General features: G+C 40.7%; 2 protein-coding genes across 3 annotated transcripts in view; one reads left to right on the top strand and one right to left on the bottom strand.

The window, feature by feature from the left end:
* The window catches only part of HK3 (hexokinase 3), a 28,089-nt gene extending 18,030 nt beyond the window's left edge, over positions 1-10,059 (top strand). Inside the window, exons 8-17 of the mRNA XM_026721092.2 lie at positions 222-452; positions 1,037-1,341; positions 2,052-2,200; positions 2,394-2,513; positions 3,622-3,717; positions 6,540-6,639; positions 7,858-8,041; positions 8,144-8,299; positions 9,237-9,470; positions 9,715-10,059. Of these exons, the coding sequence (XP_026576877.1) occupies positions 222-452; positions 1,037-1,341; positions 2,052-2,200; positions 2,394-2,513; positions 3,622-3,717; positions 6,540-6,639; positions 7,858-8,041; positions 8,144-8,299; positions 9,237-9,470; positions 9,715-9,850 (1,711 nt within the window). The 3' untranslated portion in view covers positions 9,851-10,059. The remainder of the gene's footprint in view (positions 1-221; positions 453-1,036; positions 1,342-2,051; positions 2,201-2,393; positions 2,514-3,621; positions 3,718-6,539; positions 6,640-7,857; positions 8,042-8,143; positions 8,300-9,236; positions 9,471-9,714) is intronic.
* Positions 10,060-10,267: 208 nt separating this feature from the next.
* Positions 10,268-22,690, bottom strand: part of UNC5A (unc-5 netrin receptor A) — a 96,654-nt gene continuing 84,231 nt past the window's right edge. For both annotated transcript variants that reach the window (XM_026721100.2, XM_087924190.1), the window contains 9 exons: positions 21,777-21,965; positions 19,357-19,656; positions 18,900-18,987; positions 17,382-17,550; positions 15,527-15,760; positions 13,907-14,056; positions 13,194-13,358; positions 11,521-11,699; positions 10,268-11,343 (listed from right to left, as the gene is read on the bottom strand). In XM_026721100.2, the coding sequence (XP_026576885.1) occupies positions 11,178-11,343; positions 11,521-11,699; positions 13,194-13,358; positions 13,907-14,056; positions 15,527-15,760; positions 17,382-17,550; positions 18,900-18,987; positions 19,357-19,656; positions 21,777-21,965 (1,640 nt within the window). In that variant the 3' untranslated portion in view covers positions 10,268-11,177. The remainder of the gene's footprint in view (positions 11,344-11,520; positions 11,700-13,193; positions 13,359-13,906; positions 14,057-15,526; positions 15,761-17,381; positions 17,551-18,899; positions 18,988-19,356; positions 19,657-21,776; positions 21,966-22,690) is intronic.

Genomic DNA, 22,690 nt, shown 5'->3' on the forward strand with positions numbered 1-22,690 from the left:
AGCACCTTTGGGACAGCCATGATCTGGATGACTGAAAATATCCATAGACATTAATAAGGAAAGAAAGTTAAACTGAATTTGCATTGGTAATACGTCATCTACCAAACTATTATAGCTGGATTTATTCATTTTCATTTAAAGGCAATAATCTTTGCTGAGGTCAGAACTGGTTGTGTCTTCTGCATGCATCTCCCTTAACTCATATATATTTTTAATTACAGTGATAAAGTGGGCCTTGCCAAAACCAAAAGTTTTCTTAGTCGTCTTGGACTAGTGGCAAGCAATCAAGATTGTTTCCATGTGCAAGAAATATGCAAAGCTGTATACACCCGTTCTGCCAAACTCTCTGCTGCTGGATTGGCGGCCATTCTCGCACATATTCATGAACAACAGCAGCACCCAGAGAGGATGATCTGTCTCATGAGCGGGGACTTGTACAAGAGCTATCCATTGTAAGGAACTGTATTGGACAGTGGAACATTTATTTTCATCAGACCAATGCTAGTCTCTCTTGCAATAGTTATTGGTATTATTGCTTAATTAGTATGTTTTTGTTAGCATTTCTCCTGGATTAGGGTACTAGTTCTGAAAAGTTTTTCTACAAATGATTTTTCTCTTCTTCAGCTAGCAGCCAATATTTATTTTTATTATCAGCTGAGTAAGTCTGCCTAATCCTTTGTTTTGCTGCAGTTTCTTGTATTGCTGTAAGCCATCTGGGGGGGGGAGGGGGGAGGGAAGAGATAAATGGTTCTATCCAGTTAAATATTTTTAAGCTTGAATTGTTTCCTTTGGATATTTGATTCTGCTAAGCTAAAGAAGTTGTTTACACCATCTCAAACTATTTTTTTTTTACCATTTTGTATTAAAATTTGGATAACGTGAGGCCAATATATGCATATAAAAAGCGAATTTACTCCTTTTTGAACATGATAATCGTAAAAAGGGGCATAGGTCAAGAAAGAGTGATGGGACCAATGCAATGGATTACTTTTTGTCTTTATCCTTCAAAAAGCCTTGGCATTTCTTCTCCCTCCAGGTACAGTGAGATACTACAGCAAACCCTGAAAGAGCTGGTTCCTGAATGTTCTGTCAAATTTATCCTATCAGATGAAGGCAGTATCTTAGGGGCTGCCATAGTGGCAGCTGTAGAAGCGAAGCTTAGAAACCATCGAGAGGGACTGGCTCAAGTTCTGGCTCCTTTTAAGCTTTCAATTGTAGATCTGGAAAGATTACGGAATGGAATCAGACAAGAGATGGATAACGGTCTGTCAAAGGCACCCAGCAAGAAAAGTTGTCTACGCATGTTGCCCACTTTCGTCTGTTATTTGCCTGATGGCTCTGGTGAGAGAAGGAAGCTGGGTAGAGCCCTATATCTAGAGAGGGAAGCGATTTGAACTGTATTTATGGACTTTGCCTCAGGGAAGTCAGGAGAAAGCTTTCCATGTGACTGGATCTTACCCGATCTGGTTATTTATTTGACCCAAGACCACTGCTGTTTATGTTGCTGCAAAGGGCACTACGCTTGCTTTTATTTATCATTCCACCTTTATTATTATTCTTAAATATAACGCAAGGCAGTGAACCTATCTAATACTCCTTCTTCTTTCCCCAAATAACAACCCTGTGAGGTGGGTTGGCTTCAGAGACAGTGACTGTCCAGAGATTTCCCAATTCACGTAGGACAATAGATTTGAACAATTTCACATGCAGGAATGCACTTTTACCCCAGACTTACACTTGAGATCCAGTTATCATTTCCTACTGCACATATTTGCAGTGGCAACATATATTGTTTTATTCTGCCAGTAGTTCAGCAGCAAACTAGTAATAGGTCTTAAGCCATCAGATAAAAAAACTTATATGCTAGAGGGCAAGTAAGATTTGCTGAAAGAAAATGACATGTTTCCTTTGACTCCATTTGTTAAGGTTGGCAAGAGATTTGCCTCACAGGAGAAAAAGTAGGGTTTTCTTGAAGCATTCTGATGAAGATTGTGAGTTTTAAACTTCTGTCTATTTCACTGAGGCTGTTGTTGTCCATACACTTTTTATAGAAAGAGGGGATTTCCTGGCACTGGATCTAGGTGGAACCAATTTCCGAGTATTGATGGTACACGTGAAGAGCCAAGAGGAGGGTGGTGTGCACATCATCAATGAGATTTACGCCATTCCACCAGAAATAACCCAAAGTACTGGGGCACAGGTAATCGCAGGAGAAGGATGATACAGTTTTGGTTGATTGAGCATGAATGGATTGTGGATTTCCTGAATTCTTCTGACATATGAGTATGGATACTCTTTTTAGTATTAGGACTAGCCATTTTGCCTATCGAGTTACTTCAACTCCAACTTTATTTTTGCATCATATCCCACTCCCTTCTTTTGTATTCCTACAGCTTTTTGACCACATTGTGAATTGTATGGTGGATTTTCATACTAAGCACGGGATGTCTGAAAATGCTCTACCACTCGGTTTCACTTTTTCCTTTCCATGCAATCAAATAAGCCTGGATAAGGTATGAAATTGAATGGGTGGGATTCTATTATGCAGATGTATGTATATTGTATGTATATAACAAGAGATGAAACAGGAAAGAAACCAGAATGAACTCATGAAATATGAAAAAACAACAACCAAGTGTTTTCTCCTTATTGTATTTCCTGTTTTTAATTGAAAATTACCTACAAATGTTCTAGAGTTGGATAGTCTCTAAAACAATCACTATCAACCAATTGAAAAGATGGACAAAGAATTTTAAAAAACCAAGGAAAGAAATTGGGAAATCCAGCTATCTGCTGGGAATGCCACCAGTAATGACTTCCAGATAACGTTTTTTCTGATAGGGGTGTTCCAGAGGTGAAATTCAACCACCTCTCACTACCTTCAGAGAGGTGGTAAGGACGATTTGAATTGGTTGGCCCCGCCCATACCCACCCGCCTTCTTCCTTTTAGAGACTGAGTCCCACCAAGCCATGCCCACCAAGCTACGCCCACAGGGCCAGCAGGGAAAATTTTTGAATTTCACCCCTGAATAGTTCCATTATTTTCTTCTGATAAGTCATGACTTGCTATAATTCTGTAAAAGCGTAGAAAAGCTATCCAGTTCTGAATTGGAATGTTTCCAGTTTTTACAGTTTTTTAGGGCCCATTTGAAACTTTTAAGATTTCATGGGCATTATTTTGCAATATGGCTCTCAAGATAGCATAGGTAGTCATACCCGGCTAGTACCTTTTTCTCATTCAGCATGGTGTGCTCTACCCCAATTTAATTTTTTCCTTTTTTTCTGGCTAGATCTATATACTTCCAATAAAATCCTGAGTAATTGCCACCTACTATTTTTCTGGAATGCCAGTGTGGTCTGTATAGCATATAATCCCATTTTTTTAACTTAATGATCCTTGCACTCCATTCAAGCTCAAGGAAGCAGGGTTTGACAGGGTTTATACTTGCAATGTACTTACAAAAAATACATACATTTCTAAACAATGGACGGACACTATATTGCCTAGGCCAATTTAAGGGTTTCATCGAATAGCATGTTATGTACAAACAGCTTGGAGAGAGCAGCTGTACTTGAACCATTCCAAGTGGGCAATTTCCCTTTTTTTCTTGGCATTGACAGGGCATCTTGCTGAGATGGACTAAGGGCTTCAGTGCCACTGACTGTGTAGGAGAAGATGTTGTGAATTTGTTGCGGGATGCAGTACAGCGTCAGAAGGTACATATAACATGCAAAAGCAGTGTCTAAGGTTAACTCACACCGATCAAAATGGTGCTATAGATGGGGAGAGTATATGCTATATTCCTTTGCAAACTATATACTTACTGATTTTCTAAAAGAAATGCAACTTCAAGAAATACAACTTCAAGAGGGGTAAATGTATAGATAAATTTCTTATTTACTATTATTCTTTGACAAACCTCTTCTATAAATCTGAGCCTAGTTTTTCTTTTCCACAAAGTGGGGACTTACCGTATTTATCGGCGTATAACACGCACAGGCGTATAACACGCATCTTCATTTTAAGAGGGAAATTTCAGGAAAAAAATAAGGGTGGACATCGGCGTATAACACGCATACATCATTTGCCCCCTATTTTCAGGGGGGAAAAGTGCATGTTATACGCCGATAAATACGGTATATCATGTGAAATGGTCCCGGGGGGTTAACAAATCTAAGCACAAAGGAGAAGGAGCAGGTACTGAAGTATGTCTCTTCAGATTTGGGTTGTCCATTCCAAATTCTCTCCTCCCGGTTACTTTACCCCACAAAAAGTGGTCTTTTCCTGTTCATTGCTTATGTATATATGTAGTTCCACACACAGGATTTCCCCCCCACAACTTAATGAAGTTTGATAACGGGCTGCATGAGAGAAAATAATCTAAATTTAAATCCTACAACAACATAGAAGTAGTGTTAGTAATCTGGAAACTGGATTTGCAGATTTAAGGGTATCCTGTTTTGCACAGTACTGTAATCCTCTGAAGGAAAGATTTGCAGTCTGGGAATGTTCCTTGATCTCTGACCCTTTGGATTCTTGGTAAATTGTTGCAGCAAGGATTGACTTTGCATTGTTTTGTAGATTTGGTGAACTGGGTTCTGCTCTAAACCAGTTATTTTGGCAGTGGCTATCCTTGCCTTAGTTATTATACCCCATCTTGACTACTGCAACATTTATCACAGGACTATCTTTTAAACATTTCTTGAAGCTGTATTTGAAGTTGTTAAGTGGTACAAGATTTTTGGATCATATGATACTTACGCTGCAAGATCCAACTTGGAAATCATCTGTGGGTATCATTGAAGGTATTAATAGTAACCTTTAAAATTGCAAACTGTTGAGACTTTATCTGAATCTTTATGAACTTATCTGATTTTAACTTTGGGAGGAAAGACCTGCTTGAAGAAACTCCTGCTATCAAAGGACCATTTTTCTAGCATATGGAAGGCGCACTTCTCCCAGGTGTTCTATGGAATACACTATTTTTTTTGAGGGGGGGTCTGGCAGCTGGTCTCTTCCCCGCTCCCAGCTCCAATCCTATATGTAGGACAAGAATGCAGCTTTTTTTGCTAAGGTTTTCATTATTAGATGATTCAATATTTATTTTATGTATTTGTATTTGTAGTTTTTTATATACTATTTTTATTTTTACATAATGTTAGTTACTGTGAACACTTGCCAGACAAGAAAAGTTGGATATAAATTAATATCTAAGACAAAAGAAACAAGTGAGAAGTTTGAATTGACTTAGTGGATTGCAGTATTTACACTCAGCTTACCAAGGTCAAGACCTGGTAGCTGCATTCTTCTATAGTGGTGTCCTCAGAGAGGTTCACAGATTTAGGATTGGAATAAAGCCCCAATCTTTTGTACATTTGTGTGATATAACACACATAAAAAAGGACAAAGTTTGGCTTGTGTTGTTATAGCCACTATAGTATCTTGCTTGTTCTGACACTACCACTCATCCACACTCATGCTGCTGTTGATATAGAATATTATGCTTAGAATGTTGATTAAAAATCTTGATTAGATTTTTTTTGGTGACTTATTGTATTGTATTAACCCAAACCATCTGGTTTTTAGTTCATTGCATTGTAGCATCTCAAAAGTAGATCAATTCAGTAACCGGTATATGTTGTGCAAATACGGTCAGTATATACTGCATAGTGTGCCATAATTGAAGTACAGTATATCAGATTGGAAAAGTGACTGCCCCTATTCTCATCATATGCTGTACACAATTGGCCATTAATCTGATCAGTTCTTACTGATACCAGCACATAATTATACAGTTACATAATCACACAATTACTGGTTCAAAAGTCACTATTTGGAAAACGAAAACCTCACATATTCTCTATGAACTACTTGGTATCTCATAAATTCTTACACCAGAGGAAAAAAAATAAGTGACAAAACTTCATTGTATCATTGACTCCATTGGCCAGGCAGAGGTGGGTTTGGCTTGGATGCTGACAACCACTATACTGGTTTAGGGTAGATGAAAAATACTGCAAATGAGTTTATAAAGGTGAGACTTGAGTTTACAACTATAGCTACAGTTTATATTTACTTCTTTTGATGGAGAACTAACTAGCTAACTAGGTAGGATTTTAGAGCTGCCTCACCTTTTACTGGGTTGTTTGAACAAAATGGGTTTATTGAAGAAAGGTGGTTTAACTTCCTTCTAAATCCTGAGCCATTTTGTGTTAAAGCTTACCCTACTCATCCATTGCTACTTGGGCTAAGGCATTCACAGAGTGTACCTATTTTGCTATTGATTTAGTGAATCTAGTTTCATAAACAAACATTGATATCCCTTCACCAAATCAACTGGGTAGTAGTGACACAGTTGAAGAGCTCCCTTTAGGCTGATAGGGCAGCACTTCCAATATTAAAAGAGAAGGAAAAGACGACTAATTTTCAGTGCGACAAACCCAATGGATCTGTGCTGGTTACTTGGTGACAGGAAATCATGTTGCCTGGTAACACATCTTGCTGTTTTCTCTCTCCCTTCCGCACTTTCTTTTCCCAGACTATTGATGTAGATGTGGTTGCCTTAGTGAATGACACAGTGGGAACAATGATGTCATGTGCCTACTTAGACCATAACTGTGAAGTTGGTCTTATTGTTGGTAAGTTGGGAAACAGCATCATTTATGATTTCAAAAATTATATTTTGTCTTTCAGTAAACTAGGTAAATAGAATGAGAGATCAGTAGGATGAATCTTTATAGATAGTAAAAGGTAATGTAAAGGAGTCCCTGTGGATTTTGCTCCACTGGTCGTTGCTGACTAAAGGGGGTGGTGCTCATCTTTGTTTCAAGGCCATTGAGCCAGTACTGTCTAAAGACATTTCTGTAGTCATTTGGCCAGCATGACATCACAGAGCTCTCTTACTTTTCCACGGAAGTGGTACCTATTTACCTATTTGCATTTACATGCTTTCGAATTGCTAGGTTGATAGGAGCTGGAATGAGGACAGGAGCTCACCCGGTCACATGGTACTTGGGTCTCAAACCTGGGCTTCTGGTTTTCCAGTTGACAAGCCCAGCATTTTAACTCCTGAGCCACTTATCCGCCCTTCTTTATAAATAATAAGACTGTATAAATGAGTCCATCTTTGAAGTTCAGGAGGACATTTTCCTAAGTGCAGATTCGTCCTTCCTCTATGTGTCTTGGCATTGTTGGCTACATGTCCTGTTGTTCCAGGCCATTAATCCTTAATATATGAGACTATATTCCTAATACATTTAAAATGCAAAAATACCGTATTTCCCCATGTATAAGCACCCCCTTTGTATAAGCCACTCCCCCAATTTTTGGACTGTGAAGTTTTGAAAAAAATATTTTATTAGAGAAACAAGTTATGAAGAAAGAAAATTTACAAAGAAACAAAATTCGACGTCTAGATCTACAACTTCGGTCATGACGCCAAGCGGTGCGGCGACGCTAGCAATCCACGCATCGGAACGAGAGTAGGAACGAAGCATTCAGGCCGATGCCTAGCGTATGCATTTCTATCGCGTACTCGCACTCGTAATCGTATCATCACGTACAATTTTTACAAAAAAGTATAGCATACTGCTGGAAAACCAGTTTATTCCTACTTTATTATTTTATGCATTTTTCACGTATAAAAAGTGTACCTGCTTTGTATATGCCACCCCCCTACTTTTTGGGCTTGAAAATTTTGGAAAAAGGGGGTGGCTTATACATGGGGAAATACGGTAATTGGGCAGACTTTTTTAAAAAAAATTATCCTTGGCCCACAGCATTTTCTTGGTCAGAATGGAGGAAAGTATGATAGTAAATTTTGAGCAGATTCATTTCCTTTCTTATTTTTTCTCAAGGAACTGGATGCAATGCTTGCTATATGGAAGAAATGAGAAATGTGGGCACCTTGGATAGTAATGATGGCAGAATGTGCATCAATATGGAATGCGGGGCATTTGGAGATGATGGCTGTCTTGAACACTACATTACACCTTATGATGACATAGTGGATAAAGAATCTCTCAATCCTAGCCAACAAAGGTGACTCTGTGTATTTTTAATGAGGATTGACTGGTGGGGTCTGTGGTGATGGCTGCCGGTAAGATCATCTCCTTGTATGATACTGATTTCCATGTCCCACAGATTTGAGAAGATGATTAGTGGCATGTATTTGGGTGAGATAGTGCGCTATGTTCTGTTGGAGTTAGCATCTCGCAATATCCTCTTTAAAGGTCATGAGTTAAAAGGACTTAACAACAAAGGCATCTTTCCCACTAAATTATTATCAGACATTGAGAAGTAAGTATTTATATATTCCATTGTCTATAATGGTTTTGCTTGATACTAGGAACCTTGCCATTAGATGTAGAATTTAAGTTCCAATGCAGTTAAAATGCCTAAAATTATCAGCTTTAGATTTTACTATTCTATCTATTCATCTTTCTGTCTGGAGTGAACTTACTTGGCTTTCTCATGTCTATCTTGGTCTTTCCTTTTAATGAAGAACAAGATAAAAGAACTGTTTTTCCCGAAAGCCATCACTCTGCTAAACAAATAATTCCCTCCACACTGTTCAACTATTACAAAGTCTGCACTACTATTACTGTTAATCTTCTCATCACTCCTTATCACCCATCCCCTCCCATTTGTGATTGTAGGACTAACTTTGTCACTTCTATCCTTACAATTTATATTGACTGTTTCCTAGTATGATTTGATTGTTGATTGTACCCTATGACTATCATTAAGTGTTGTACGTTATGATTCTTGATTCTTAACGAATGTACCTTTTCTTTATGTATACTGAGAGTATTTACACCAAGACAGATTCCTTGTGTGTCCAATCACACTTGGCCAATAAAGTATTCTATTCTGTTCTGTTCTGTTCTGTTCTGTTCTGTTCTGTTCTGTTCTGTTCTATTCTGTTCCATTCTACTCAGACTGCATCTGCCCTAGTGTCTAAATTCTGTAAAAAGTCAGCCAGAACAAGATTTAGAAAATAGGCAAGTTGGTATATGACTATAGAGTGATCATGGATGCATTATACATTGTATGGAACTGTGCAGGTTGTTTAGAGTGTGCCAAATATTACTGATCACAGTTGGTCATACAAACAATTTCTTTAGAATGAGTATGCCTAAAAGGAGGCCCAATTGAGATTGCCAGAATCCCCATATTTCCACATTGTAAGGTTAGTAAAGAACCAATTTCTATCTCTACTTCTAATATTATTAAGTGACAGCCAAAGCCGCCAGCATGTTTATCAGCTCCTGGAAGAGCTGGGGTTGCCCGTTTCTCCTGAGGATGCCAAAGTGGTGAAGGAAGTGTGTCATACCGTGACTTCACGAGCTGCTATGATGTGTGCAGCTGCAGTGGCAGCTGTTGTAGAAAAGATTCGAGAAAATAAGCGCATGACAAAGCTGGAGGTGACGGTTGGCGTGGATGGGACAGTATACAAGATGAATCCTTAGTGAGTTGACTTTTCTGTATCACAGGGGGCGGGCAAAATTGTATTACATATAATCTTTGGGATATTTGGAGCTTGCAATGTTAGTTAGCTTTATTTTGTGGAAAAGAAGAAGGAGTAAACAAGAAGAGCCAATATTTCTAGGCAGGGTGTTAACTCAGGTGTTATGTTGTTGGTTTGGGGTTTGCTTGATTCTGGGCAAAATGTTGGTTCCTTTTCCTATGGTAGTATTTCTTTCTGTTTACAGCTTTGCAAAAAAACTTCAGGATACAGTAGCTCTGCTGGCTCCAAGCTGCAATGTCAAATTCTTATTGTCAGAGGATGGCTCAGGGAAGGGAGCTGCACTCATTGCTGCTGTGGCCTGCCGCACAAAGATCTCTTAATAAGCAGGAGACTGGATTGTTCTTCACTAGATACAGGTCTTGGTCTGCAGCATGGACTTTATTCTTCTTTAAGGCAGCTGTGACAAAATTGCAGAAAGCCAGATTTCGGTAGCTGTGGTACTCCATCTTTGCAGTTTTGTTTAACATTTCTGATTCATGCTCAAAGCAAGGAGGGAAATAAACCAAACTCCATTGCCTCTTGGATTCTCAGGCTATCATTATTTTTCCAAAGAGCTTAATCCAGTTAGCTATGGTAGAAGAGGCTAATATGAAAGTAATTTCATAACCTCATCATTTCCACATCCTTAAGTTGCTTAGGAGAGCAACTGAATACTTCAAGCTACAAACTCTGGCTGCCTGTTTTAGAATTCAGGCTTCTATCAGTGAAGTATGAGCATAGATACAAGAAGCCTCATGTAGCAATATATATATATATAATTTATTTACATTCATGCCCGCCAAAACCCTGTGCGAGACGCTGATATGTACATAAGGCCAAGTGTAAATACTTGAATGCACTTGAATACAGAATAAAAAACGATCTTTACACAATACGGCATAGACCTGCCTGGTCCAGCACACGTTCACTGCACAGATCAGACTTCCACGCACACGCACAAATCCCTTGCATATACACTGGGCAAGGACTAAGGAGGCACAGATACAGTCACCAGGAGAGCAAGGCCCTCATCCTTTGGTTGACCTTCTGCTTCTTCCTTGTCCCATGGGTCTCCAGGTGTCTGCAAGCCACCAACTCTTGGGCTGCCCTCTCTGACTGAGTGTCAGATACCTCTTGGGCTGGAGCAAACATTTACAAAAATGGCTCTGGAACTATCCTGAGCTACCCTCTTTTTAAAAACTTTATTATGGCAAAGGGCTTCCTGGAGGATGCAGTGGACTGGACACAGATGACTAAGCTTCAAAGCAAAGCTTACCTTTTATCCTGGTCACTCACAATGACTTCTGTGCTAACCATTTTCTTTCTTTTTGCTTCCCATGCTAGAGTGGAAGAAAGCTCTAGAATAATTATCCAAGCCAGATGTCAGCATATCAGACTTGCTTGCCAGCCTACTTGGTAGAAAAACAGACCTACCCCAACCAATTCCAGAACTGCTTTGGTAGCAGCAGAGTAGGGATTTGGTAGCCTTTTCCATGGCTTCTGGAGACTGAGCCCAGTGTGTTTGCCTTCTGGCTGAATTTGGCACAAGGATCAGATAGGGCACACAGGCATATTCAAAGCAGGACAAGTACAGATGCTGTGACCCTTGAAATGGAGGTGCCCCTCATCATCTCCAGACTGAGGCCTGCGTTGTCCCTGTCTAGGGCTTTAGCACTCAGCTTCTGAAACCATGAAAAGGGAGCTGTCCTGCTTGCCCACTTCAGCCACAGCAGCAGCCAGCTGGTTGAGGTTTCCATTGGGGAAGTGACGTGCCTCCCATAAGTTCAAGATCATGGCTGTTGGGCTTGGTTTTGAAGCAAAGTAGCTGAGATGGCTGTGGAAAGAGGGAAAGGATACAAATAAAAACGGCCAGCATTTCTGTGATGGCAAACCTTCCCAGCACTCTGTCAGAATTGCACAGCCCACATTACTACTACCCAGCTCACGTATTTCTGTACCAGCAAGTTCCATCTTCTATACTCGTACACTTTTATAGAAAGAATCCTTATACCTGTCAAGGTGCAGCTTCTGGGCTAAAGCTCTCCAGTCAGCCCCACGGGCCACTGGGGCATCCAGACTACTTATGATTTTCTGGCGGATAAGAAAAGGAATCTTGAAGGCACTGGGGCCCACCAGGGCAGGAGAGCCAGCCTCATTGTCTGGGGGTAGCCAATCCGAAAACCGTGCATCCTGAGGAAAAAGAGGCGATTATTAGGTCCTATGTATACTCTCTTTGTGGTAAGTATTCTGGGCTGAGAGAAAAAGCTAAAAGTATATAATAACAAGGTTGTTTATTCTATTTGGTCAGATGCAAGTTTTAAGGAGAATGAGGATTTCTAACTATAATGTTGTTTCTTTCCAAATATCCTCTAATTTGGCAATGCAGTTTGCTTCCTCAAACAAAAAATGGAGTCTAACTATCCGACCGCTCCTCTAGCCACTGAAATTTCAGCAAGCGCTAGTCATATGCATTCAAGCATTTCTCCATATACTCTAGTTTATTAGAAACCTCTTTATATGAAAGATATAAGTTCCGCGGCTTTATAGGCCAGAGTTTATGAAGCTAGGAAGGAGCAAAAAAGCTATATGGCTCTTGCTTGCACTTCTACTTGTTTGTTGGCTATTAGTGCAGAGATAGGATTTGACCAAATCCATTACTGTATCTGAAGTGGGACTTACTGATTTAAGGTTAATTGACTGCACAGGCTATTAAGACAAAAATCGGAATATGGCTAAAATTCTGTGTTATAAATCAACACTAAATTGATGTTCCTTGTTTCTGACAATACAACAGTTGGTATGGGTTTTGGGCTCCCCTTATCCAGGAACTGAAAATTTCCATCATTGGTTTTATATAGGATAGCATTTTTCCACTCAGGCCCAGTGTGTAATTTGGGAGCCCTGTTAAACTCATAGCTCTTGCTTAAAGAACACGTGGTAGCCTTGGTCACGTGCTTTGTGCATCTAATGTGTTAACTGCACCCGTTCCAAAATTCGAAGGTATTGTATGTGGTCACTCATGTCTTAGTCACCTCCTGGCTGAACTAATGTCCTCTACATGGGGCTGCCCTTGAAGACCATGTGGGAGTTGCTGCTAGCTCTCAGAAGGCTTATGGATGCAAATCAAGATGCTAGTTATCTTTTACAAAGTCCTGTATGGTACAGGGTAGACTGTTTCTTGTTATTTCATTTCACTCCCGATGTTCCAACAAACAAAGTGGACGCGAGGAGAAAAGGGACATAATATAGGTGAGAATGCAGTCCTAACAGTCATCCTGGTTCATGAACTGTAACTTAGGAAGTCAGGAATATTTCAGAACAGGTCTGTAATTTATTGTTTTCTGGATGGCTTGGCATTGGCTTTTACAATAAAAAAATAGAAAGTGGAAGGATTGTATACAAGACAAAGTCCTGTGACACAAATCTACCCTGATGCCTACTCTCAAGTACATTCAGCAGGACCTCTATGAGATCATACCCAATATTCTAGCTAGAAAGCCACATAAAGAACATGAAAGCTATTCAAAAGATAGGTAATAGGTATTCAGTAAAATACCTGCTGAGCTCCACTGTGTGGTTAACAGGGCTCATCCAGTCTAATCCCTCCTCTGCCAGCACAGGAGACCCAGCCAAGAAGTTAACAGAAGTTTTCACAGTCTCCCTTTGTTATATTCTTGCCCTTACCTTGGCAATGTTGAAGTCAATATTGAAGCTTTGCCCATCACCCTCCACCTGCCAGATCCAAATTTTGCATGCCAATTGGCATGTGTTGGTGCTGAGTCGCTCCAGTGTGAAGGTACAGTGTAGATAGGGCTGCAGCCCACTCCAAAGATGGTAGAAGGGAATTTCCTATAAGGGGGAAGGCCAGGTGCAAATTACAAGATGATGTTTTTTTAAAGAATTGTGAAAAAACTTCTTGGCTGAAGTTACAAGGAAGTGCCAATAGCTTCAGCCAAACCAAGTACAGGTTGGTACCAAATAGCAGATGCATAACTACTGTCTGCTCCCAAATTGACTAAAAACTGGATTGTTCAGCAATGTGGATTCAAAGGGGATTTATGTATGTATGCATGTTGCACTTCTAAACAATTATTTGAAGAAACTATCTAATCCAAGAAACAACATGGTTGACTCAAGGAGGGAGTAACACGTGTGATGTGTGCTGCTCATATATTCCAAATCACTTTTCAAACCACTGCAGAAAGAGAACAGTCAAGATTTTCTTGTCTTGAGGCGATATTCCTGGGCTATAGATAGGTTGGTGGTTACAACTCTATTCAACTTTTGTAAAGAATATGGGCATAAAAGGGCAAGAGTAACTCTAGCAATTTCAGACAAAGTATCAGTATTGCCTTGCCTTGGATAAAAAATAACCCCGGGATTAGTAGAAACCTTGCCTGGTAGCTGACTAGGAGCTTGCTCTTCCACAGGGAACTGGGCACATCATGGATGGAGAGACGCAGATTGTGATAACTGTCCTTGAAGTGCAAGATTCGGGGTGCACCGATCAGCTGTCCACCCATTTGCTTCTCTATTTGTACCACTTCCTGTAATGGTATGAACACAGGAAACATGCCCAATTGAGGGGAATTAAAGAAGCAAGTACTATCCTATGGTTACTAAGCTGCAGTTCAGGCCTTCAAGAGGGACAATGTGTGAGAAGATAGTGGTGATGATGGTGAAAAAAAAATGATGTGTGTGTGTGTGTGTGTGTGTGTGTGTATGTGTGATGGCATTCCATGCATGTCTAAATGCAGAGGAATTAAACTAATTGTAGATATTATGTGTGGCTCTCAAGGCTGAAAGTTTTGCCCATTGACTGAATAGTCAAAGGATGCTAAACCTGAGTCTTCAAAGACATATCATGACCTTACAATTTTTGCATTTTGGAGTTTATTTATTATTCATAAAATTTGAGGCTGCCCAATGACTCAAGTGATTTACAATTAAAAAACTACCCACAAAACATTAAGAGAGTCACAATTAGTCCCAGAGACATTAGATAACCCATTACTCTACCTTAGGACCTCAGATAAATAGCCAAGTTGTTTTTGCAATTTTTTTCTAGATTTCTTAAAAAGTCCATTATTAATGGAACAGTAAGTGGAAATTACTAAATATGGAAAACAACTTTATTAATACAATCAACTTTCATTAAATATAAATTTAAAACAAATTACATGCTTTCCCTAACTCTTGTCACTTTTTCTGGAATCTGGCCTATAACATATGCTGCTGAGTCAACCTTTGGTTTGAAATACAGGATTCCTCATAGAATTCCCCAAGGGATGGATGTGAATGTAACCATCCATTAGGGATGCTTTAGTCTGGATTCTTGCACTGATCATGAGGTTGGACTGGATGAGCTAGAAAGACACTTCCAACTCTGTTATGTTGTGGAGTTCAGTAACTTGAATCTAAACCATGGAGATTCTGCATTGTGGAAACAAAATTCCTGGATTGAAAATATTAGCATACTAGAAGAACATACTAGGGTTATTATGGGAAAGGCTGAATAGTTGCATAGGGAGAAATTAGGCTTCTTGTGTAGGAAAGTGCGCATAATGAACAATTTCCCTTTGTAAAAGGCTTCACTGCATATTGTGTCTCAACCATTAAGGTCAACCAGTTGCCTGAATTAACCAGTCTTCTCGCTAAAAAAAGCGTTGGTGTGTGCTACATGCACACCGAAACAACCACTAAGGGAAGAAAACGTCATTTAACTACTTAAAAAGCATGACACCGTTATTGCTGCATTGCTGCATTGCTTCAAAGGGGCTCTCTGCCCCACCGTCTGATGAAATGTACTCCACTGAAGATCTGCAGAGCCGTAATCCTGCAATTAGGCTAGGGATTGTTTTATTAAAGTTCTGTCCTGGCTACGTGATCAAAAGTACTGAAACAAGTACAAATGAACAAATGATGAGTCCTTGAACAGTAGTAAAAACCATTGTACTCCAACATATGCGAGATTTATGGAAGAAGGCTTCCAGGGACCGCACATGGAAGAGTTGTACCTTAAGGGCATCACGGGTGTCACTGAGGCAATATACACGGACATCATATTCCAGCCCAGTACAAGTTGTGGGTGCAAAGAGAACCAGTTTCAGGCGCTTTGAAGCAGCCATGCTGAGTGATTCTCCCACCAACGCAAAGCGGCCCAATTGCTCTGTGAAGATGTAGCAAGCTTGGGGCTCCAGCTGGCAATGGAACAGTTCAGAAGATGCTGGGTCTCCCAACTGCAGTACGTCCTAAAACGGTGGAAAAGGAAGACAATCACCACATCAGAAAATGAGAAATGGCAAAAGAGCAGAACATAACACATCGATATCAGAGAGAGGGAGGGAGGGAGATTAGGGCAAACCCAGAGATAGTGGAAGAGGACACCCAATGAACACGTGACAAAGAATGGCAGGTTGACATATCACTTGGCACAGCTAGGGTCACAACAAGGCTTCACTAGTCTATCGAGTAAGGACTGCAACTTAAGCCTGAGTGGAACAGGGTTTTCCTGTTTTTGATTTTTTTGCAGCATCCATATTGTTTGCATTACATTCAGTTGCTCTAAGGGGCCTGGTTGTATCCAACCCCTCACTGCAGGGCCCAAACTAGAACTGCCTCCTCAGAGAAGCCTGTGAGATTCTCTCTTGAGGATAACGCAACCCATTAAATTGAATCGGTAGTGTAACAGGGCTGTGTATACTCTGCAAAAAAGCAAAATCATACAGTGGAGCACTTGAGGGAGAATTTAGGTTTCTTTTTTCTTTTCTTTTTTTAGAAAACAAGGCAAAGACCTGGCTTTGGGTATGCGAAAATAGGCTTAAAATGATATCCAAGGAAACCAGACAAAAGATTGATTCATGGTGTTTGGGGTGGGTGTCAGTGCTATTCTTGGTTGTTTACTTAAATTATTTGGATTAGTTCGGAGTATCTCATCACTGGTGTTATTTGGGAGAAGAATAATCATACATACAATGCAAAACGAGAAATCAATGCATAAATAATAGCACAGCGCTGAAGACAAATCCACTGAAACAAAAACGCAGATTTAGAGGGAAAAAAACCTCTTGTAGCAAAGCAGGCCAATTATATAAAAGCAATGATTAAATAATTAATATTAAATGAAGAAATTTAGAAGGACTTCACCTGGTGTGAAGATCTATTAATATAGGCCCCAAGCAGTTTTTTCAGGGAGAATTCTGAGCAGCCATTATCAAGAAGGCCCTGAGTGTTGCGGCTGCTTTCCAGAGTAAGGAGACCCCTGGATCTTACCGTTAGATGATCTTAGGCCCCAAGTGCTGGGAACTACGTAGAAACAATGTATGTTTTGCAAAACAAACAAGGACAGGCTACTGGTTTTTAACATATTTTATCAGTTGCTAAAAGGAGTGTATTTGGCATGACATTCATCTGTTTTGCATAAAATATGGGTAGTCCTTGACTTACTATCACAACTGAGCCCAATTTTTTTTGTTGCTAAATGAGACATTTGTGAAGTGAACTTTGCCCCATTTTGTGACCTTGCTTGCCTCGGTTGCTAAGGGAATCACCGCAGTTGATATGTTAGTTACCTGGCTGTTAAGTGATTCTGGCTTCCCCATTGACTTTGCTTGTCAGAAAGCGGCAAAAGGAGATACCCAGGACACTGCAACGGTCATAAATGTGAGTCAATTGCCAAGCACCTGAATTTTGATCATGTGATTGCGGGGATGCTACAATGGTCGTAAGTGTGAAAAATGCTCCCCAGTCACTTTTTTCAGTGCTGTTGTAACTTTGAACAGGCACTAAACGAATCGTTGTAAGTCAAGGACTAGCCCTAGCGTTGCAACAACCCACAAGTTGCTCAACGTGTACACTCCAGCTAGGCCTCACCTCCCATGTGCCCTCACAGGATTGCTTCTTGAGGCGCAGGTTCCAGGTCTCAGAGTTTGGCTCCACACAGTGATCTATGGCTAGGATAACAGGTCTGGTGAGCAGCACCCCCGGAGGACCACAACTAACAATGGGGCTCAGTAAAGTCTGGCAGCCTGCCAGCGGAAGCCTTGGCAAGAGAGAGAAGCGTCAGTAATACAAGGAAGGGGCTTAAGAACTTCCCCCGGCTCCACGGTCCAGTCACTGGCCACTTTCTCTTGACCATAATTTCAGTTCAAACAGAAAAGAAACAGGATCTGCAACCCCATTAATTCAGGTGAGGGAGGGGAGAGAAAGAGACATACAGCATGAAGAAACAGAATGGGGTTAATAATATCAGCAAGTATTATGACAATAATACGCCCAGAGATGATTCTTCGGTTTTAGAGATTAGGAGTTATCAAGAAGTGCATCAAAGATCAGCATTAATACAACATTCCTGGCAACAGCAGAACTCTCCCAGTTACGGCAAGGGGTTATCACTGGGAAATTTCTGCCGAGAAGAAACTCCACAAGAGTTTTCACAATACAAGAACAAATGGCGCCGTTGATCAAGTTTCTTCCAGCAGAAACTGGGAAGAGAAAAGGATTGGGACAGTAGCTAAACTCTGGTAGCCAGTTATTCGACTTTGGGCAGTCTGCAGGATGCTTTCTGCTGGCAGATCCATTGCCTTTTTTTAACAAGGCGATTATCCTGAATGTTTGAGGGCAGGCCCAATTTAGACATCCCCATCAAATCTATCATCTCTGCCCTTAAACAGCACCAAGGGGATTCTGGGAAGTAAATATGCCCGCATGGCTGTGGGTTATATCTATGCTTGTTGCTGACACAGTCCTGAGCGATGAGAACAAGGAAGAATGAGTTGCAAGGAGCCAGGAGACAAACATTAAAGAAAATAATATTTTTAAAATATCATGGCCACTGCAGCATAAATACCTCTAGAAATGGCTTGTTGGTCTTAATGAAGGTTGTATCCTCCTTATTATATTATCTTCCCCTTATGAGCTTGATGCAGGGAACGTTTCCACTCCTTTCAATGAAAACTATTTTCATGCCCTATCTTCAAGACTGCCTCTGTCCCTATGAACTCATAAGTGAATTGATTGTTTATTTTACACCGGTGTTTATTTCATACCATACCATGGCAGGCTTGAGAACCGCCAACAATACAAAGGGTTGAGAGGAGACAATGTTGTCTATGTACAGTGGTACCCACTACATCAGCAGAAACTAATCTTGGCATGTCCATCTGCAGGACTGCAGATTAGCAAGACCACGGTGTATATCAGTTGACACACAGGTACCCACAACATCCTTTGAATCTCACAGGGGTATATACCTGGTTTCAAATTAGAGGATAGAAAGGGTTCCCAATGAAGTTTGACAAAAACGGAGACGTAAGGAGCACACTGTGGGTATGATAAATTATCGATAAATATAGGTTAAGTTAAGTATCCCAGGATTTCTGAGATATGTACCTCACATCCTCTTGCTTGTGCAGCGTTAGGTAGATTTCATAGATTTTCCCCCGTGGGATGGCATCAGGTGGGATGAGCAAGCTGACACCTAAATAAGACAGAGATGAGATGGCTCAAGGGGTATCACCCACTGCTTGCAGGCAAGCTGACACTGAAGAATGGGTTTTGGTCAAAGGCTGCTTAGCTAAAAGAGGCAAGGAAAAGGAAATGAGCAATCCCCTCCTTCTAAGAAATCCCAGGGGGAAACAGTGTATCTTCTTGTGTTGAGTTTATCTATGGAAATATATTTTTTTTCCCCATGTAGGAATCCAGCCTAAAAAGAAAAACCCTTTCCCTTGGATGCATCCTCTTAAGTAATGATCCAGAGGAGAATTAGAGCATCGGGAAGCTTTGCTGCTCCCATTATAGCCACCCTCCATATTGCCAGCCCTATATTTTCCCTACTTGCCAACCTCACCTGTGTTGGGGATCATTAAACGTCCACCCAAGAAGTTGAATGTTCCATACGCCATGTTGGCACCACCCCTGGGCAAGGAGCGGAAGAAACTCTGGGTGGAGAATCGTGAGACAAAGTCTACTGGATCAGCACTGGGAGAGCTGTGGTGAAGAGTGTGGCGTCCACTGCCCAAGGGGCTAAGCAGGTGCCCATTGCCAATCTGGAACTTGCCAGGCCCATCCTGGCGTGGACATAGTGAGCCTTGGTAGGTCATGGTAGTGGTGCTCAGATCAGGCTGGATGGTCAATAGGTGGGAATTATCTGTGGGAGAGAAAGATGGAGATGATAACGGGATCCGTTGAGGTGGTAAAGACACACATCTTGTTTCAAAGCATTAAAAAAAATCTTCCTTGGCAGAATGGAAAACCTAGCTCATTCTTAATATTGCAGAAAGCTAGATTACTTTATAGATGCAAATGCGGATATTTTGAGTCACCTCAAGGATGTAGCAGCCTAATCACAAAACATTATCTCATCAGACAGTATTGCATAAAATACATTAACCAGCAGGGGTAACAGACTGTTGCAATGACCCGAGAAACAAAGATCTCTGTTCAGACCATCATTTTCTGCATTAATAAGGTTATGCATTTTATTTCCCAAAGACAGCTTTTTAAAGATGCGATGTAATCTCCTTTTTTAGGCTCAGAGTTTTGGGTTAATAGAGCTTACAGAAACCATCTGTGCAGTCCAAATGTAGACCAACAGAATACACGTGTCATTTTCATATCTTGTCACTTATCAGACTGTAAAAAGGAATGCTTCTAAGATCATGATTCACAATATGGGAGGGTGGTGTAATAAAGGGGATCCTTCCTTGACCTGAAACCGAGCTGTCTATATGTGTGAACGTATGTGCATTCTATGGCTTGGTTCCAAAAGGTCAGGTATTTGTCCTGATGGATGTGTGTGTGTGGTGTGGCATTTTGTATAGACTCTTTGAAATCTCAAGAGCAAAATAGTGTCAACCATCTCGCAAATACTGGAACATTTGGTTATATTTCTTTGATTCTTTCCCTATGGTATTAATCTGGCATTCACAGAGAGAAAGAGAGGAGCGATGGTTATGATTAGTCATAATCAGCATAACTGAGATATACCAGAAAGAGTATATCATTTCTGCAACTACTTCACACCAGAAATAAATGTTTCTTAACTATTGGATCTTATCTAATCTGCTTTCCTAAACTTGTTCTGAAAGATTGGAGTAATAACCAGCAAGGGGTTTGGGTGGTGAGCAACCAGAAGAATGTTCTTGTATTTTGCACAGTGTTCTCTTTGGAGAAACTCTGAAGAGGCAACAGGAAACAACTACACCGGTCTTCCCAGGCTAGCACCCCTGAGCAGCAGGATAATGGCATCTGCAAAAGCTACACCGAAGACCTTGGAAGACTGTAGACAGGGCATGACTGCCCCATCCATTATAAAGGCTTCTGACATGCCAACTTCTGAAGTCTTGGTGGTTTATCTCCTTGGTAGTTCTGGCTTCCAGCTGGTAAGAATTAGGATAACAGACATTCAAGAGCAGAACAAAAACGGGTGTGTGTTTGTTTTTCTCACCTGAAAGCTGCCCTTCCATCTGGGTTGTACAAGGAGACAGGCCCAAAAAGTTGGAAAAATTGGTGGGGAAATGTTAAAATGGGTAAACCAAATCAAACTCACCGCACTTCCCTTTTTCCTTTCCCTCTCACATGTTAGGAATGCAGTTTGGATTTATTAAAACCTATCTGCATCATGAACGCTCATAAGCCGCCTAAAGTCACTTCGGTGACATGGGTGGCATGCAAGTTTATTATACAAATAAATAAATGAAAAGGCTTCAAAACTGAGAAGCCTCTACCCCAGCCTGGAAGCTCCTTAAACCATGATGTTTTAGGCTTAGCTTTTGTTTTAGTTGACAGCATAGGATACACGTGGATTTTGAAGGAGGCAGTGCACCATGCTGCAATTTAAGGTAGGCAAAGCTTTTCACTGAGCTAATGGAAGACTTTTTTTCCAAATCTCATTGGTGTAGTTATGATGAAGAGAAAGGTCAGGCGAGCAAGGTCCACCTGTATGCCAGCAATCCTCTACCTTCAACAATTTATCTCTCATCTGCAAAGCAGCTGTTGCTGTATTTATCCTGCATGTTTCCACTGCTCATGTTCCTTTTCTACTGATATAATAAAAGTTTAGGGGCATGGTCAGAAGCACTGTTGTTACGTTCTTCCTTACTCCTACAGAAAGATGAATGAAAGAAAAGCCGCCTCTCTAATAACACCTGGAAAATTTAGAGGAGATTTTAATGTGGTTCCAAAATAACTGCTTTATCCACATTCCTGAGCCCAAAAGGGTTAGTATCTACCATACAGCACTTGTGCCAAGAGCAGATGGATACTCACCTGCTTTGGTGGGCTTGATGCCAACTGGTTGGAAGCCAGCCGTGAGAATAGAAGAGTCAGCGACATCTGAATCCAGCCCTTCCTTCTTCCGGCAGTAGACAAGGGTTACCACTAGAAGCAGCAATACCAAGCACACGGCTACAGCAATCAAGCCAACATACAGAGCCACATCCTCAGAGCCACCAGTTTCTGGAAAGGAGAACAGAGGAGGGATGCACACTGAATCCAATGCCAAGCTCTAGTATGCAGTAAGAAATAATTGTGTTTGCTCCAGAAGAATGAATCTAAGACTCATTGACATGATGTGCAAGATCTGCTATCCATGGAGTCTGCGAGGGAATGGAATTTGTAAGGAGAAGGTCTGGACTGGAGTGCACTGCTTCCCATTGGGCTGATCATATATGGCCCATCAAGGATCTTGTGCCTGTACTCTGTTTTTCAGAAGAAATTCTGCTTGACCACTTCCTTGCAGCCGTAGGTCTATTCTCATACAGAGAACATTTTGGAAAGAAAAAGGCAAAAGAATAAGAGAACTGCAGGACCCAGGAGCTTAATTTCAGGTTTTCCACTTAGAAAGGGAAGACCACATTTTCAAGAAGGCTGTTAGAGAAATTCAGATGGAAGCTGCAAAACAAGCGGTATATTTTAGGAATATTTGTAAGGGTCAGCTTTCATAATAGCTAAAATAATGCTATCAACACAGAAGGTGGGGAGGGGGAGAGATTCCCCTAAGAAATGTATTATCAACATATTTAATACATCACCCTATTTAATTATATAGCCTTCCCTAACACGATTCTTTTCAGATGTGCTGCATTTCAAACTTACCTTGTTTGGGGGACAGTGAAACCTGCCATATCTGAAGGGCACCAGCGGCTCATTTATAATAGTAACCAGTATTAGTCAGGAATCTG

The sequence above is a fragment of the Pseudonaja textilis genome, chromosome 2, assembly GCF_049901715.1.
Source record: "Pseudonaja textilis isolate UNSWEBS1 chromosome 2, rPseTex1.2, whole genome shotgun sequence".
NCBI classification, from domain to species: Eukaryota; Metazoa; Chordata; class Lepidosauria; order Squamata; family Elapidae; genus Pseudonaja; species Pseudonaja textilis.